At 36.8% G+C, this 16,813-nt stretch overlaps 2 protein-coding genes and 1 non-coding gene across 3 annotated transcripts; all 3 read right to left on the bottom strand.

Moving 5' to 3' along the window:
- LOC142641730 (protein LEAD-SENSITIVE 1) lies at positions 1 to 6,192 on the bottom strand. Its single transcript, XM_075816206.1, has 2 exons — positions 5,809 to 6,192; positions 1 to 938 (listed from the first exon to the last, which is right to left on the bottom strand). The coding sequence occupies exons 1-2, from the start codon at positions 5,900 to 5,902 to the stop codon at positions 244 to 246; spliced, it is 789 nt and encodes a 262-aa protein (XP_075672321.1). The 5' UTR covers positions 5,903 to 6,192; the 3' UTR covers positions 1 to 243.
- Positions 6,193 to 8,078: 1,886 nt separating this feature from the next.
- LOC142641026 (bifunctional fucokinase/GDP-fucose pyrophosphorylase) lies at positions 8,079 to 15,084 on the bottom strand. Its single transcript, XM_075815379.1, has 7 exons — positions 14,536 to 15,084; positions 13,661 to 13,946; positions 12,895 to 13,259; positions 11,977 to 12,103; positions 10,846 to 11,859; positions 9,374 to 10,107; positions 8,079 to 8,700 (listed from the first exon to the last, which is right to left on the bottom strand). The coding sequence occupies exons 1-7, from the start codon at positions 14,902 to 14,904 to the stop codon at positions 8,305 to 8,307; spliced, it is 3,291 nt and encodes a 1,096-aa protein (XP_075671494.1). The 5' UTR covers positions 14,905 to 15,084; the 3' UTR covers positions 8,079 to 8,304.
- An 88-nt stretch (positions 15,085 to 15,172) lies between these two features.
- Positions 15,173 to 15,246, bottom strand: TRNAV-AAC (transfer RNA valine (anticodon AAC)). The gene has a single exon. It is a non-coding gene; the product is annotated as a tRNA-Val (tRNA).
- Positions 15,247 to 16,813: the final 1,567 nt, after the last annotated feature.

Here is a 16,813-nt window from a genome sequence, read left to right as displayed (position 1 = left end):
TTACCTATAGAAGACCACCCATCGCCAATACTTTCATTTAATCCGCAATGAGAGTATAGTTCTTATATCATTCCATGCACAGCACAAGACCAAACAGCATTCAATAACTAACAAATTTAGAGGGAAAGAGGGTGAACAGAGTGGGGCTAGCATTCAATACCCATGTCAGAAGTTCACTTATGAATGTCAACAAATGCTTATCAACACTAACTATATATAATTTATAATTCAGCTTCACGCACATCACAGGGCAATCAGTTGGTTAGAAGCCCCATTGTCAGCCACTTCCTCGTCAGGGCCTGGCAAACCCAAGTTCACAGCCAAGTCCTCCACTGCCACCTTGATCACGTCAGTTCGAACACCAATATCAGTTGCATACCTGCTCATACAATACATCCCAGCTGTTACCGTAGCCACACCAACAGGATTTGGCATCAGCAACTTCAGAGGAGAAGAAAGAATAGCAGCTAATGGGGCACCAATGACAGATGAAGCTTGACCACTTCCTCCAACCCCCTGTTTGTCTGTTATCAGAAGACCAGTTTTGCAATACAATGTAAAGTCCTCACAGTTGTTTCGAAACACGTCATAAATTCCAAATCCATTTTGAAGAAGATACATTGCTCGGTGGATAACCATTTCTGGTGGGTCAGATGTTGCTGTGGTGCACGTGCCACCCCGCACTTTAGAAAGGAAAACTGACGGGGTAACCCCATATTCGAAACAGTACAGAGATCCTTTTCCAAGGAAACAATCCAGGCAAGAGAGAACTACACCACTATTGGGTTGCGTGAATCCACAGTCAGGAAAGGTAGAACATGATGATGGGAGACTGAATCTTGAATCATATAAGTCAGAATTAGAAGATGACCCAGTGCCTGAATTCAGGTTTCTCTCAGGTCTAAAGTGGACCACCTTGCTTCCCCCAACAAAGATACCTGCATGGCATGAAGTCGATACAGCACATGATCAGGCTTGATCTACCACAAAAGGAGTGAAGTGAAAAGCCATTGACATTCTTGTCAGCTGTTTGTAAGCTTCTTGAGGTACAATTGTATTCATTAAAGAATAAAACATGACCGCATTAAAGAATTGCTGTTACTATGTTGTCATGCAATAATGAGACGTGAAGGAGGAGCACAGAACATATGTGGTTAGGTATGATGCTAAATTAGGGGAAATATACATTGAGACTAACATAAAGAAAATTTGAAGGACGATATGTATCAAACACAATTTATGCTTGTAAATCTACTAGAATGCTTTAGACAGGCAACCAAGATATTGAAGCCTTTGGCCGTGCAAAGCTGATCAATATTTCGACCAACATATAGCCCAGTGGTTCAACTCTAAATGCATACCATTGGGTCCAGTACTAGCCATAAAAGGCAGATGCATTTAAATGCGACTACCAAATAATGAAGCACAAACCATAAAGGGGTGGCTTGTCACTAGCTTTTCACTATTAATTATGTGGAGGTAATCTAAACTAGCAATACACCATGCATTATGCATTATGAGGCAAACAGAATTAAAAAGATTCAAGTAGAAGGCATCAATAGTTGGTAAAAGAATCCAAGAGTTAATGACGATAAAGATGATTTATGATTACCTCAATGTCCAGATAAACCACCCTATTAACTTCTTTAAGTTCTATAAACCAAGTATTCTAAAAGGGATATGATATGACATGGTTTCTTCACAGAAATTTTTTTTTTTTTGATAAGTAACGACAAAATTTTATTAAAAAATGAAGAATAGCCAACCCGAGTACATTGGGAATGTACTATGGGGGCATAAGTCAAAAACCAAGATTACAACGATCAAGTAAAACAGGAATGGAAGAACAAGAAAAATGACAAAAAACCACACTCCAATCTAGGAGAGTGTGTAAGAAAGAAGACTTAATCTCTAAACTAGAGCTTTCACAGCCCTCAAAGCATCTCGCATTCCTTTCGCGCCAAACACACCATAACACGCAATGAGGCACCATTCTCCACAGCTCTATATTTCTATGTCTTCCAAACTTACCTTGCCACGACTCAAACAACTCAATAACCTTTTGTGGCATAACCCACTGAATTCCAAACAAGCAAAACACCAACGACCACAGCTCACAAGCAATGGGGCAATGAAGAAGCAGATGATCCACCGACTCACCACAATTCTTACACATATAGCACCAATTAAGAACAATCACACGTCGTTTACGAAGATTATCTGTTGTTAAAATCTTACCCAAACAAGCAGACCACGAAAAGAAAGCTACCCTTGGAGGAACCTTCGATTTCCAAATCAACTTCCAAGGGAAAGATACGATGCTATGAGGGAAGAAAGAAAGATAGAATCCTCTAACCTCAAAACCTCTATTCCTTGCTGGCTTCCAACACAACCGATCCAGACCCAATCCCCTTACCGACAAAGAGTAAACCATATCCATGAAACAATCAAAGGATTCTTGTTCCCAATCTTGTGGAGGACGACGAAATTTAGCATCCCAATAAATCCTCCCACCAGACCAACACATAATCTCCGCTACTGAAGAATCCTTTGTTCTACAAATACAATAGAGCTCCGGAAAAGCCTCTTGGAGAGTACGATCTCCGCACCATACATGCTTCCAAAACTTCACTCTAGTACCATCCCCTACCTCATACCGAATTAGTTTAGAAAAACTCATCCAACCACTCCTAATATGTCTCCACAAACTAATGCCATAAGCACTGGTCACCTTTTTTGTGCACCAACCACCCCAATCATTCCCATATTTCACTTCTATGACCCTCCTCCAAAGAGTATCGGTCTCCAAGCCATACCTCCATAACCATTTCCCTAACAAGGCAGCATTAAAACTCCTCAAACTTCTAATACCCAACCCTCCAACCTGCATCGGTTTACAAACTTGAGCCCAACTGACCAAGTGTAATTTAGGGTCACCATTAATACAACTCCACAAAAAATCTCGTTGTATCTTCTCCATACGATTTGCCACCTTCCCAGGTATAGGCAGAAGGGAAAGGAAATATGTAGGTAAGGAGGAGAGGGTACTTTTAATAAGAGTTACCTTACCCCCCTTAGATAGATACAACATCTTCCACCCTGCTAATCTCCTTTCCATCTTCTCCAAAATAGGGTTCCAAATTGACAACTCCTTAAACTTAGCTCCTAATGGGAGCCCCAAGTATCTCACAGCATTCTGACATATCTCTGCACAATTTTTGTAAATGAATGGCATGTAGCGGAAATCACCTTCATGTGTTCAGATTAAATTCTCTGATCTCTACTTTACCAGAAAAGCCCACTCTTTTAATCCAAATGCATACAAATTTCATCAGGATCAAGTTGTTAATTTTACAGACAAAAACTAAAGGAAAGGGAAACATAACAACCCTATGACAACATTTTTGGGACAGAATGTCCAAGTTAGACTGTTGTTTTCAGCTCCTTAGCATTTTGAGAAAACATGCCAAGAGCTTTGTAACTTAGTGGCATTATGACCTACCCTTTATGAGGCTAACTCAAGTTCAAATGCCCCCTTACCCAATGTTGTAAGCTTGTAATTATCGAATTATCAACAACAACAAAAATGAAACAAACAAACAAAAATAAAATTAGTACTCGACTTTTTATGAAGTTATTTTGACAAAGACATGATGTCAGGAAATGGGATACTTCAAACTCCATGTGTGGCTATGAAATCATATAACAGTGAAGTTTCAAAATAACATTTGAATGGTTGGTAGAGATTTCTGTTAAGGTCCACTGGACCCATCATTCTACAAATTTTCCTAATCTTGCCTTTCCAACATGACAAATCTCCTTAGACGTGTTCATAAGTTTCACAGCCCTTGACATCTAGAAATTCTGTCTCCCTCTTTCTGAAACAGCAACAAACCAGTGGACTACAAGCTAACCCTTAAAGGTAAAGTTTCAATGTCTTCATGCCAAACCTAAACCAACCAACGGATAAGAAGGGGCTTTGCATTCAGAGGCCAATATTCAGAACTTGTAGTGGTAAGACTTCTAGCAGTGATGGTGGATAAAATCATGGTTTTTTGGCAAAGGAGACTACCAGCATTTTACAAGAAAACTTCATAAAGAATGTCTTGACCAACAACCCACCGGAGGGGAGAGAATAGGCATATCAATATTTCTCATTAGCTATCTACATATAATGCGCTGTTACTTAGAGAGCACAAACAGAACTCTAACATAAATGAAATTCACAAATATAAACAGTAAGGCATGCTTTTGCATTGTAAAACACCCTTATTAAACCTATCCACTCTAGCGATTGCTCTCCAATGCACTCTATCCCTTTGAAACCACTACAAGCCTCCATCTGAATATCTTCATGGTAGATGTAAGCTACTGTTGTTGGACCTGCAAATCTAAATCACTTGCATGACCAACTTCTTGTTTTGATAGAAGCAGAACTTACAGTAGTGCTATCTTGGTAACATATCTTGCATAAATTCAGATTAGATAACTAGAATTCTGAACACAGTGGATAATCTAATCTTATTAAACTCCTTTTTTAAACAACCCCCCCCCCCCCTCCCCCTCCAAAAAAAAAAAAAGACCTTGGATGAAATATGCACATTAGCCGTATGAGGCTAAGTTGATTACAGAGTTGTTTCCTCAAGTCCCAAAAAATTTCTATATAATTTTAATATTAATTTCTTGGTGTTATCTTGTGGTTACATCTCTCTTCCTTACTCTTGTGCTTTACTTTTATTTTTTTTTTTTTAATGTTTATGCACTAAAGTAGTTATCGATTTATTGCGCTTCATTTACTCTTGTTCCACACTTAGATAAGCTAGAGTAAAAGTCATCTAGCCGTAATTTTTAATTGGGGATCTAAACAAGCTCTTGTGTATTCACACAAATTCGAACTTTCAAGCATTACCAATGCATAAAAGAGAAAGTACACAAATGAAGCATTGCCAAGCTTCATTTACTCTTGTTCCGCACTTAAATAAGTTAGAGTAAAAGTCATCTGGCCGTAATTTATATTAGGGATCTAAACAAGCTCTTGTATATTCATACAAATTCGAGCTTTCAAGCATTACCAATGCATAGAAGAGAAAGTACCTATGAATTAGCCTGGTACTCCTACACAGAATATGGCATGACACGTCAATGCAAAAGTCAATTGAAGAATTCCACCCTACGATATGATGTTGCAACATCAAAAGAATCTGAAAAATTGTTATGCTAAACAAACTATTGGCCTTCCTTGAAAAGTCAATTAGAAGCAATAATCAAGCAGTCCAGAAGAGCAAAAGCATATACTTGCAAGCAAAGTAAATACACATCCACATCCAAAATCGAAAACACACAAAAACTAAAGTCAAAGTTTTGGAAATCCTGATTGTCGGCAGGAATACATTAACACGCAGAGCATCGACAAATTTGATGGGACCAATCAAACATTTCGGTGAAAGATAATCCTGAACAACACTGAACAAACAATTACTACTATTTTTTAAAAAAAAATTTGAAAATAAAGAACGTTTTTTGACAGTTAAAACAGGCAAAAGGCAATTGAAAAAACAAAACAAAATTGCCCGATGAACCCACATTTCACAATTGTGGGAGGAAAAATAAAAAAGAAAAAAAAACCAGAAAGTAAAATTAAGAGAAACAAAACAGAGAGAACCCACAAAGAAATTTAAACAGGAAAAAAAAAACCCAGAAGGTAGAATTAGAAAAGGAACCCACATCTCAAAATTTAGCAAGCATTTTGGCAATTGACATTAGTACTTTAAAAGAGAGAGAGAGAGAGAGAGAGAGAGAGAGAGAGACCATGGTGTGAGTAGGTGAAGACAGCTCTGTAGGTGTAGATGTGGTCTCCAGGCTTGATCTCACTCCTCTCCACTCTGTTGCTAAGCAGACCCATCTCTCTCTATCTCACTCTCTCCGCCTCTGCCTCTGCCTCTGCCTCTGCAATGCTCTGCCCACTAATCTATCTCTAAACACTGAAAACGATACCAATAAACCCACCGTATACCTTTAACACATACATTTGCCAAAGTAAATGGCACTGCAAACGTACTAAGAATTAAATAATAATATCGTATCAAAAAAAAAAAAGAATTAAATAATAATTGTATAGGGGTTCGGAAAGAAATGATTGGGTGACCAAAGAATCAGCTCAACAACCTCTACCACTGCTATACATTATTATACATATGTAACATTTCGTCATATGTATCATATAATATTTAGTACCGTTTTTTTTTTTTTTTTGTGTGTGGTGTTTTTGGAGTTTTTAACGACGGTTCTGCGTGGTTTCTTTTACCTTTTTTCCCTCTCCTATTGACTTTTGGGTCATTCAAACTTTTTTGTATTTTTACAGTACTATTTAAGGTCTTTAATCCTACACGGCAAGGGACGCCGTTTCCTAAGGGGAAAATGGATTTTGTGTGCCTCGGATTCTTTGCCAAGTTTCCAAGTTATACCGTACCTTATCTCAAGCTTCTTCTTTTTTTCATTTTTGCCTTTTTGGGTTCCTATTCAATTTTGTGAGATTCCATGCAATAAGTGATGAACACTGTAGCCCACTATATATACGTGTCTCAATAAAACCTGTTGTTGGCATGGATCTTGGACCCCATTGGCATTGAGTGGGAGACTTTAATCATAATCGTTTAAATGTGTGCATTTAAGACCACCTTGCACCCTTTGTATGGTGATCAATTCACAAGTATAAATGTTTGTAGCGTGTGAAAGGTAAGGACTGAAGTTTAAGCCTTTAGGAAGAAGTTTCACACACATATACACTTAGATCTTTCTAAAGTAGAAATTCTATATTGTATCAAAAAAAAATGTTTGCATTTTAGATTAAAATAAAATTAACCGCTATTAGGGTGAGTTTGGTTTAGTTTTTTTAAACTGAGTTTTTCGAAAGGAGTTTATATCAACTTAAATAAAAATTTTCTCAAATCAGATATAGACATAAATAAAATTAAAAATATATATATATAGACAAGAAGAAGAAGACAAAGAAGAAAAAGGAAGAAAATAGTCAACGGATGAGGCAAGAGAGACTTTTTCAAATATAGACATAAATAAAATTAAAAAAAAAAATACAGACGAGAAGAAGAGGAAGAAGATCGCCGACGGATGAGGCAAGAGAGACTTTTACCTGCAATAGCACAGAGAGGATTGTGTAGCAGCACGGAGAGGCTTGTTCTGAAGATGAGATGTGAGAGGAATCTGGCATGAGGTGAGCTCCAAAGAGGTGTTATAATTTGATTTATCAAAGGGTAAAATTGAATTTTCAATATAATGATTGGGCAATTTGGTAATTGAAGACAGCCTCCAACGGTAATATTTATGAATGCACATTGGTTTTTGCAAAAGGTTCTAAAGAGCTGTTTTATGTTAAAATGGAGTTCTTTCACATTTCAAAACGCGGCTTTTTAGAAAAAACAACTTTTTAAATCTTACCAAATGCATATATTATTTATTTGGTTTCAAAAAGCGTTATTTGCTAGAGGAAAGTGCAAACAAACGGACACTTAATATTAATTTCTCTTACGGTCACAATGCAATTTTTACCACCACACACCTTTAGCATATTGGTCACTCTGCTAGTACAAAATTCTTGTGAAATGAGGTTAAAAGTCAGAGTTTAAATCTTTAAGAGAAAGTTTCATACAAAGTTCTTGTCGTAGTGCGGTCTTATTCCCACTTTATTGTTAAAAAAGTGGCATGAGATAATAATGATTAGTTATCTAGCATACCCCATGAACCTAACATGAATTTATGATTGGAACTTCAAGGTCAATGGTTTGGTTCGGTTTTTCCTTTAAAGTATAAAAAATGATGATTCAAGTTTGTCAAACACTTATTTGGATATGAGGAAATTGACGTTACTCTCTTAATTTCACCAAAGCCTTATGACCCCAAAAATAAGAGTTATCCCTCAAGCCCGACTTTTGTACATCATCAGACTACTTGTATTGGCCTTTTAACTCACAACTTTAATGTCTGCACCTTGAATTAAAAGCCAAGATCCATATGGGTATATATGAAGATGGATTCTAAGAAGTTTGACCAAAATAACATTAAGAAACTATACTGCTGTAATTTATTGAGCATAAGTGGTAATGATACATTGGTACTTCCATTTTGTAGTTTATTTCTGGTCTTTCATTTGACAGAATTTACATAATGACACCTCATCAATTTGAACAAGAATCTTAATCTCCAGTAAAGAATAAATAATCATATCTTAAAAAATATATATATGATAATAATATTATAAGCTACCTTTTAATAACCTCTTCACAATTACTATTCCAAAAAGACGTTCCAATCATAGATTTTCACGTCGAAACTTGAATCCGCTTCTAATGATTGCCTCAGTTCCTTGGCATAGTCAGCATCCTTGGCAAGTAACAATGCAAAACCCCCGCCACCAGCACCCACAAGCTTGTAGCCAATGCAGTAAGGGTCGGCAAACGAAAAGAGCCTGTCAACAAACTCATTGCTGCAGTAAGGGTCAAGCTCCTGATGCAACCTCCAAGCCTCCAACATTATTTCCCCTAACTCATCAATGTCACAGTTCATTAAAGCTTCCCTCCCAATCTTTGCCAATTCAGCAAGACGCTTGATGCTAGATATAAGAAGGTTATCTCGTTGAAGATATCTAGTTACCACTTTTAGCAGAACTTGGTTTGCAAGACGAACCTGCACAGCGTTTGCAGTATATAATCCAGTTATTAAAAATCTTAATATGGACCCAATAAAAAGAAGGATTTTTCTTTGTAGAGAGCTGCAATCTAAGAGTCAGGCTTTTATTCCTAATTTTTAATTACCAATTCAGCTGTAAAATATTAGCAAATAACAAAGTAAATGATATTTATATTATAAAAAACATAATATAAATAAAAAGAAGATGAGAAAATGCATCTATTAATTTCCCACACAAGTCTCTGGATGAAGATAAATCACAGTTACGATTCATTCTTCAAGGGAAGGGTGAGATATAAATGCAATCAGAAATGCAATAAGCTTCAATGTGGCTCATTTAGGCTTCAATCATGCATATCAACTTAAGAAACACCTATCACAATCCTGGTTGCACTTGTTAGCCTGATGACCATTTGAGGACCTATCCAATACCTAACAGAAGTGTGAAAAAAGGGAGAACAAGAGTGCTAAGCTCAGCTGGTGGATTCATGACTCAAAATGTTGGATGTCAACAATTTTTAATCAAATGCATGAAGAAAGCCAACCATGATACACAGTACTTAACCAGCATATAAAAAGCACAGCAACAGTTCCAATATACAGTTATATAACAAAATATACTTGAGAGGCATATTCTATAGGAATGAGATCTGAGTGGATAGACATGTACTTGACCAGTAAATACCACAAGCAAGCGTTGCTGCAACTCTAGAATCAATTGAGGAGAAGCGAGGAGGGGGATGACTTGAAGTCGCAATGGAATTCCAGGAAAACTTGCGGTATATTTTATTCCAGGATACAGACCTCCAATTTGATCCTGCCAGCCGCCTCCTGTTCCCATTAACTGTTCTAATACTAAAACAAGTCTGGCAACATTTTCATTACTTTCATCTCCATCAGTTATCTGGAGAAGTCCTTTCACAACAGCAGCAGCCAAGATGCTAGAAGTCCCCAAGCCACTACCACGAGGGACATTAGCCCATGTCCTGATATGCAAACCCATGGACGCAAGAATGTTATCATGAATTATGCCAGTCACAAGCAATGCAGATTTGACAAGCCGAAACGGATCGTTGCTGTCAAATGGGCTTGCAATAGAGGTAAGATCTTCAACATGTAACTGGTTTCCAGCATCATCGTTAATCAATACTCCAGCTGTTTCTTTCGTCTGTATGATGGTGCCAATAGGAAGAGAACCTTCCAGACTTATTGCCATATTCAGAACACAACCAGCACGCTCTAAGCTCCATGGAGGAGTATCACTCCAACCCCCCACAAAATCTACACGAACAGGTAATTCAACCTTGACCTTTCTAGGGTGGAAAAATTGACCTCCGCAGTTATCAAACTTGTTTTTCTGAAATGCTGGGGCAGACGTGTCAGTAGGGGACTCCAAGAGATGTTCTACAGATCACAGAACAAAAAGGTGTGTAAATCACTAGCCCTTATAAAAGTCAAAGAGCAAACATTAGAGCTTGAACAGAATGGTAAAATTATAAATTACCAGGTATATTGACAGATCCGAAACAATTAATTAGAAATGAAAGACAACAGAAGTAAAGACAAGTTTCTTTAGAACTTTCAAGTTATAACTTAGGAATGTATTAATATTGCTCACTTTTGGTATTAGAGTACTTTGGAGAAGTGCTTAAAGTTGTAGCTTATTCCTGATTTTAGCTTATTTTTACTACTATTCATGGGTCCCACTACACTTTCTGCTACTATTCATGGGTCTCACTGCACTTTTTGCTATTATTCATGGGTTTTACTATACTATTCAACTTTTTTTTAAACTTTTTTTTTCTATATTTTCAGCAAAAAGTTTTCAACTACAAGTAAATAAGCTGTTCCCAAACGAAAACTTAGAGGGTGTTTGGTATATGTACTTAAAAACTGAAAAAATATGTTTAAAAACATGTGTGGAAATAAGTGTGGGTGAAAAAGTGTGTGAAAATACATGTAATGTCGTTTAAAAACTAAGAACATGTGTTTGAGTGGGTGTATCAAACGGGGCCTTAGCCCTTCTTTCCCAATAATTGAATTTGAAACGATTTTTGACATTATTCAAAACATGAATATATATATATACACACACACACATGAAAGGCCTCTATGCAACTGCAGCCGTTCAAGAAAAGCTACCTTTAAAGCCATATCTTACAGCTGAAGCCGTTTCATCAGCAACTGCAGCCCAGATTTTGTGCTCCAACTTACTTGCTGTTGCTTCATCACTGCATGCTCGAAGCAGATCAACTTGCACCTGGTATGCCCGACTTCTCGGAAGAATCTTAGAATTCTGCTCCTGAAGTTTGGGGCACAGATCCAGGAAGTCCTTACATATTTTAACGCCTGAAACTTCCCTTTGAAGAATTTCTTCACACAGTTGAGAGAGATTGCGTCCAAGCATGCCATAATGAATGCATGCTTTAGCAATTCCAGCTGCAAGATCTGCTTGATGGTTACTGGAGCCTATACACATTCTTGTGAAATCGATTGATCTATGCAATTCCTCCAAACTGAAACGGCTTGCATTTTTCCACAAGGGAAGCAAGTAGTTGGTTTTCTGGTCACTCAAGCCCATCAACCATGTTGCCAAAGTAAGCATCTCAAAGTAAGGAAGAACGGGGAATATTTTTGCATTCCATAAGCATCTGTCCTGCAAAGCTGTTGAGCTCCACAGGTCAGATTCCTGAATGCCTAGATCAAGCAAAACCTTTTTCCAGGGCTTTCCACAAAAAGTCCCATTCCTAGAAAGTGAATTTTTTGGGTTATCATGGAGGCCACAATACACAATAACTCTGTCAGTGCATCCTACTAGCGGAACCTCCCAAAGACAATGGCGATCAGGAAGCATGAACCTAAATGAATCTTCTACTAAACCACCTTTGTCTCCTGGAACATGGATACCAACAACTATAGATTGGGAACCAATTTGTATTCCATTAGAAATGGATGAATCATATATAAGAGAATCTTCACCAACTGACACCCCAGGTGCAATTTTGCTCGACAGAACAACAGCAGATGCTGCAATGTCGGATACAGTTGTTGCTGGGATGGAACACAAGTGTCTTCGGCCAACAAGTCCCGAACCAAACCCACTTAAGTGATCCAAAACTTCACTTGAAGTTCCAAAATGTAGGAACGACAAATCATCTGTGGTGAAAAAATATTTGAAGGACAAAAACAATATAGCAATCATATCAACATTAAATAGTAACAATAGTGAAAACAATAATAAGATTCAAATACTTGCAGCAATGTTTAACATACAAGCACAGTAGCTGAACATCTTCTGTTTTCCCAATCTGCTGACCAGTTCTTCACCCAAAGGGCGCTGTTGCAACCACTCATGTTTAGCAGGTACCCAAGCTGCTACCAGATCTTCATATAAACTCATCTGTAGAAAATACAAGGAATTTTTATTAGAGTAAAATATGTCAATGCTGCGCTAAATTAGAAGCATATTCAACACATATCCATTACAGACACAAGTAAAGGATAATACGATTCTCAAAAAATAAAAAAATAAAAAGTAAAGGATAATACAAGAGGAAGTAAGAAGTAACTCCTACAAGTTAAAAACATGAATGAATCATGCGATTTGAGAGGTAACAAGAGTAAGAAAATAGAATACAGTTTTTATAAAAAATATAATTAAGAATAAGGAAATGATGACAATTAAAGGCCAAGAGATGACTAAAGAATAAGATGTATATAATGCTAGAATGATTATCCAAAGTAAGGGAGATCGAAGAGGACCTTGCCTATAAAATGAAAACAAATTGGTTTATTATTTATGAAAAATAATAAACCAATATACTTATCAATAATAATAAACCATTTTCTTTGCTCCAGTGAAACTGGACAAATTGTGTTTGATAGTCAGTAAAACAAGAATGGATCAAGGTATCTGGTTTACTTTCTATTCATAAATTTTTTACTTGTCATTACTAGATTCCATACCAGACTGGGCACACATCCTGCATGCACTCAAAAATTATTTTACACAAAGAAATATCACAAAAAAATTTGAATCAAGAGATCCTTTTTCTATTCTATTTTCCCTAAGAAGAAAATGAGATACACATATTGAAAGTTTTGCTTTTCTTTTTCCTGCTAAAACTATAAATATTTTTTTTCTATGATTAAAACTATAAAACATTTTAATGACTGAATATCAGTGCTTGCCTCTTTTCTGCTCTTCAGAAGCTCCAAAATCATTGGTTGGCAGGAACATGAAAGCTTAACCAGCTCCACCCAGGCTTGACCTCTAACTGCTATTATTCCTGTGTCAAGTAGTGTTCTGCCATCATCTAGAATAGCATTATTCTCAACAAGCTCATCTACACTGGGTTTCTGTAAAAGATTATCAACTAGACTGACTGCACAATTCTTAGTTGTAATCCCACTTTGAGATGCCACAATGACACCATGGTTAGAAGCAATATCTAGTGTGATCGGAACAGTGATGATGCAGGATGTGTCCTCTGGAAGTACCATGGTGGAGGCATCGAAACAAGGAAGAACATCTCCGGTCATAATAAATAGACCACCTGCAATGGTCAAAAATTTCCCATTGGTAAACAGCCACAATACTGCAAGTGATGATATTTGTGACAGAAAACAGCACTCTGAGTATGTATACAATGTTTTTTTTTATAAGTAACAAGTGTTCAATCAATTAGGCAAAGATAAAGATACTATAAATAATAATTGACACTATAAGTTCATCAATAATATGAGAATGGTTAACAGAACTATTCACGTCAAGATACATATATCAATTGTATTGACAATAGACATACAAATACACTGAATACATTGTTAAGATTTATACGCATTGAAGACCCAACATTTTTTTTTTAAGGAAAAGGAAAGCCAACTTTAAGTAATAGATTTTGTAGTGACGAGGTAGCAAAATTTTCACTCAAATGTAAAAGACAGGATAAACAACCTTCATTTTTAAAAGCTTGTCTTGCACAAGAAGCAATGGCAAGAATATGGTCAAAGAGCAGTGGAACTGGCCCATCAGGGTCATCTGCTGCCAAATATGGAAGAGGCAGGAAAACTTTTCCCATAGGATTTGCCCAAGGGACTCTTTTAGAATCACCTCCAGCATGAAGCAATAGTATATGCTTTTTGGCCATAAAGCTAACCATTGGTGTGAGAGGGACATCGTTGTTGGAATTCTGATGTTGCATTGAATATCCAGAACTGTTATTATTTTCTGTGGTTGCTACCTGTAGACATAAGCATCTTATCAAAGCCAGCAAGTGAAAGGATTTACCAAATGACTACAGAGATACATAACCAAAAGAAACTTTTAAACTCTTCGCCTCCGTTTGGATACCACCTAAAAATAAAAATTATTTCATTATTTAACTTATTTTTGCTACTATTCATGGGCTCACTGCACTTTACTATTTCAACTAATTTTTAACTTTATCTATGGTACTTTTGATAAGTTTTCAATTTCAGCAAAATAAGCGGTATCTAATAAGCAAGCCTTAGTCCCAAGATTGTGGAATTGGGCTATGGATGCTCAACAGACTAGTTAGTGTCGGCAATATGAAATAAAACAACAAACCCAAACACTACCATAATTCCCAATACTCTAAACATAAGCCAAAAGTGTATTGCAAAAGTATATAAATTCCGACAACATTTTTATTCATAATTCTGTCCTGCAGAATGGGTTCCTTGTAATTGATTATATAGACTCCTAATGCGGGACCCAACATTAACTAAGTTACGGTACCTAAATTTTGCGAAACAAAAATGAAATGGATCTCAATAGTAATGGGGGTTGGGGGGAGTGTAGAGACGGACCTGGTCCTTGTAATGGGCAGCGAGGGCGTGAATGGCGTTGAGAGTGGCGGCGCCGGAGCCGATCCGGTGGCCGTCGGGGTCAGGGACGGAGAGGGTGAGAGTGGAAAGGGAGATACGGCCCATGCGCTTGGCGCGGTTGAGCTGCCAGTCGTAAAGCCGGGCTTGCTCGGGGCTAGCGGCGGTGAGCACGATGGCGTCCCAGGTGGGAACCCGACTGGGGTGTCTCACAGAAAGCCGGAGATGGTACCACGATTTCTTCAGTAACTCGCTTACCTCATCCCTCTCTTTCTGTTTGCTCCTCCTCCTCCTCCTACTACTACTACTAATTCTCATTTTCATTTGCTTTTCTCCATTGCTCTCTGTTTCCATGATTTAGTAGCGAGTGAGTACTGAAAAGTCAAGTAAAGAGAGTGATAAAGGAGAGAGGAAAGTATGAGAATTGATATTTGTGATTTTACAGACAAAACAATCTCAAAAGAGTCTCAACAAAAGAAGACAAGACAAAAAGACAGTATAAAAACTACTACCCGAAATGAAAACAAAACGAACCTCCCACCACGTATGCGACACGTTTACCTTCTTTTACAGGTTAAGTCCACTTTGCATCAAAATTTTTAAAATTAAAAATAATAATTTATGGCGTCGCCCGGGTTCGAACCGGAGACCTTCAGTGTGTTAGACTGACGTGATAACCAACTACACCACGACACCGTTGCGTGCTTTACTTCCGTTTTAATATTTTCTCTAAAGATGGTTGTTTTTTTTCTCCCACGCCATTAGGCTACAGTGATTAAATTTTAATGATACATGAAAATCATTCATATTATTTTTATATGGTAATAACCTGTTTAGATGAACTCATTCTCCAACTTATTTAGATTTATGTACAATTTTGTTTTTAAAGCATTTAAGTAGAAATTATTTTTGAAGTAAAATAAGTAAATGAATATAAGTTCAACCAAATACACATTTATCGCGACGGAAATACTAGCCTTCCTTCCTTTGTTTGATAAGCTTATTAAGAAGAATGTTCCGAATTACAAAATCATATGGTATACAATAAAAGTATTTGCATCTTCAAACCACGACATATGTTTACAAATGCAATGCAAAACAAGAGAGATATGATAGATTATACCAGGGACGGACCCAAGTGGGGGCCAAGGCCCACTTAGGTCCAAAATTATAGTTATAATATATTTCATTTTTGTAATTGACCCCTTCCAAAACATTAGGTCACCTTCTCATTGATAAGTCTAACTAGCCTCACTCAAATAGCAACTATCCAACCCAAATACTTAACAAAAACAATAAAAGCTCAATAAGTCTAACTAGCCTCACTCAAATAGCAACTATCCAACTCAAATACTTAACAAAAGCAATAAAAACATTCACAATGGTGATTGAATTTTAGCCACACACACAAAAAAAAAAAACAATTTTACCAGCAAAGAACCAAAAAATTATGTATTATTGAAGAAGCTAAAACTAAATTTTTTGCAACTATAGTAAACTAGTATAAATACCAGTTGACAATAGCAAGCTGTCAAAAATAAAATACAATATTTTATTAAGATTATGTCTCTTCCTTCAATTAAAAAAACTCAAATTTTCTTGTTTTCTTTATTATTTTAACTAGTCGCTAACTTGTGTGATGCACAAAAAAAGCCACTAGAAATATTTTAAAAAACATATATTATATTTGACCTTAAATGGTTAGCATACATGCATAAATGCCTATAAATAGGAGTTAACAAATAACAAATCAAGAGCATCCACAACCCAAAATCTCATCTTATTCTATTTTACCATCCTAAAAAGCTACTTTATCAATTTATACAATACCATTTTACAATACTCCATCATCCCAACTTTTATTTTACAATACAATACATTAAAATAACATAAATTATACAATAAAAAATAATATAAAATTATCTCCCTCTTTCCTTTATCACTAATTTCAGTCACTTTTCCTCTCTTTCTCTCTCTCTCTCAACCACACCGCCACCAACAACAGGCACCACCACACCAAAACCCATTATTTAACCACCAACAACCCAGCCAAGATATTTCGAATAAAATAAAATAAAATACCAAGCCAAGAACAAAGCAACAAATCCTCCAAATCACCCAAAAATAATCACTGCCACTTCCATCAATCCAAACATAAAACACTGCATGGTGGGTCCGGCCATGGGTGGCTCTGGTGATGGTGTTCATGTGCATGGGTTTTGGGTTCTTTGAAAATGGGTTTGAAGAAAATGAGTTTTGGGTT

Source organism: Castanea sativa, chromosome 6 (assembly GCF_040712315.1).
Source record: "Castanea sativa cultivar Marrone di Chiusa Pesio chromosome 6, ASM4071231v1".
NCBI lineage: Eukaryota > Viridiplantae > Streptophyta > Magnoliopsida > Fagales > Fagaceae > Castanea > Castanea sativa.
The sequence above is the reverse complement of the archived record's forward strand: the minus strand, read 5'-3'. Positions and strand labels throughout refer to the sequence as shown.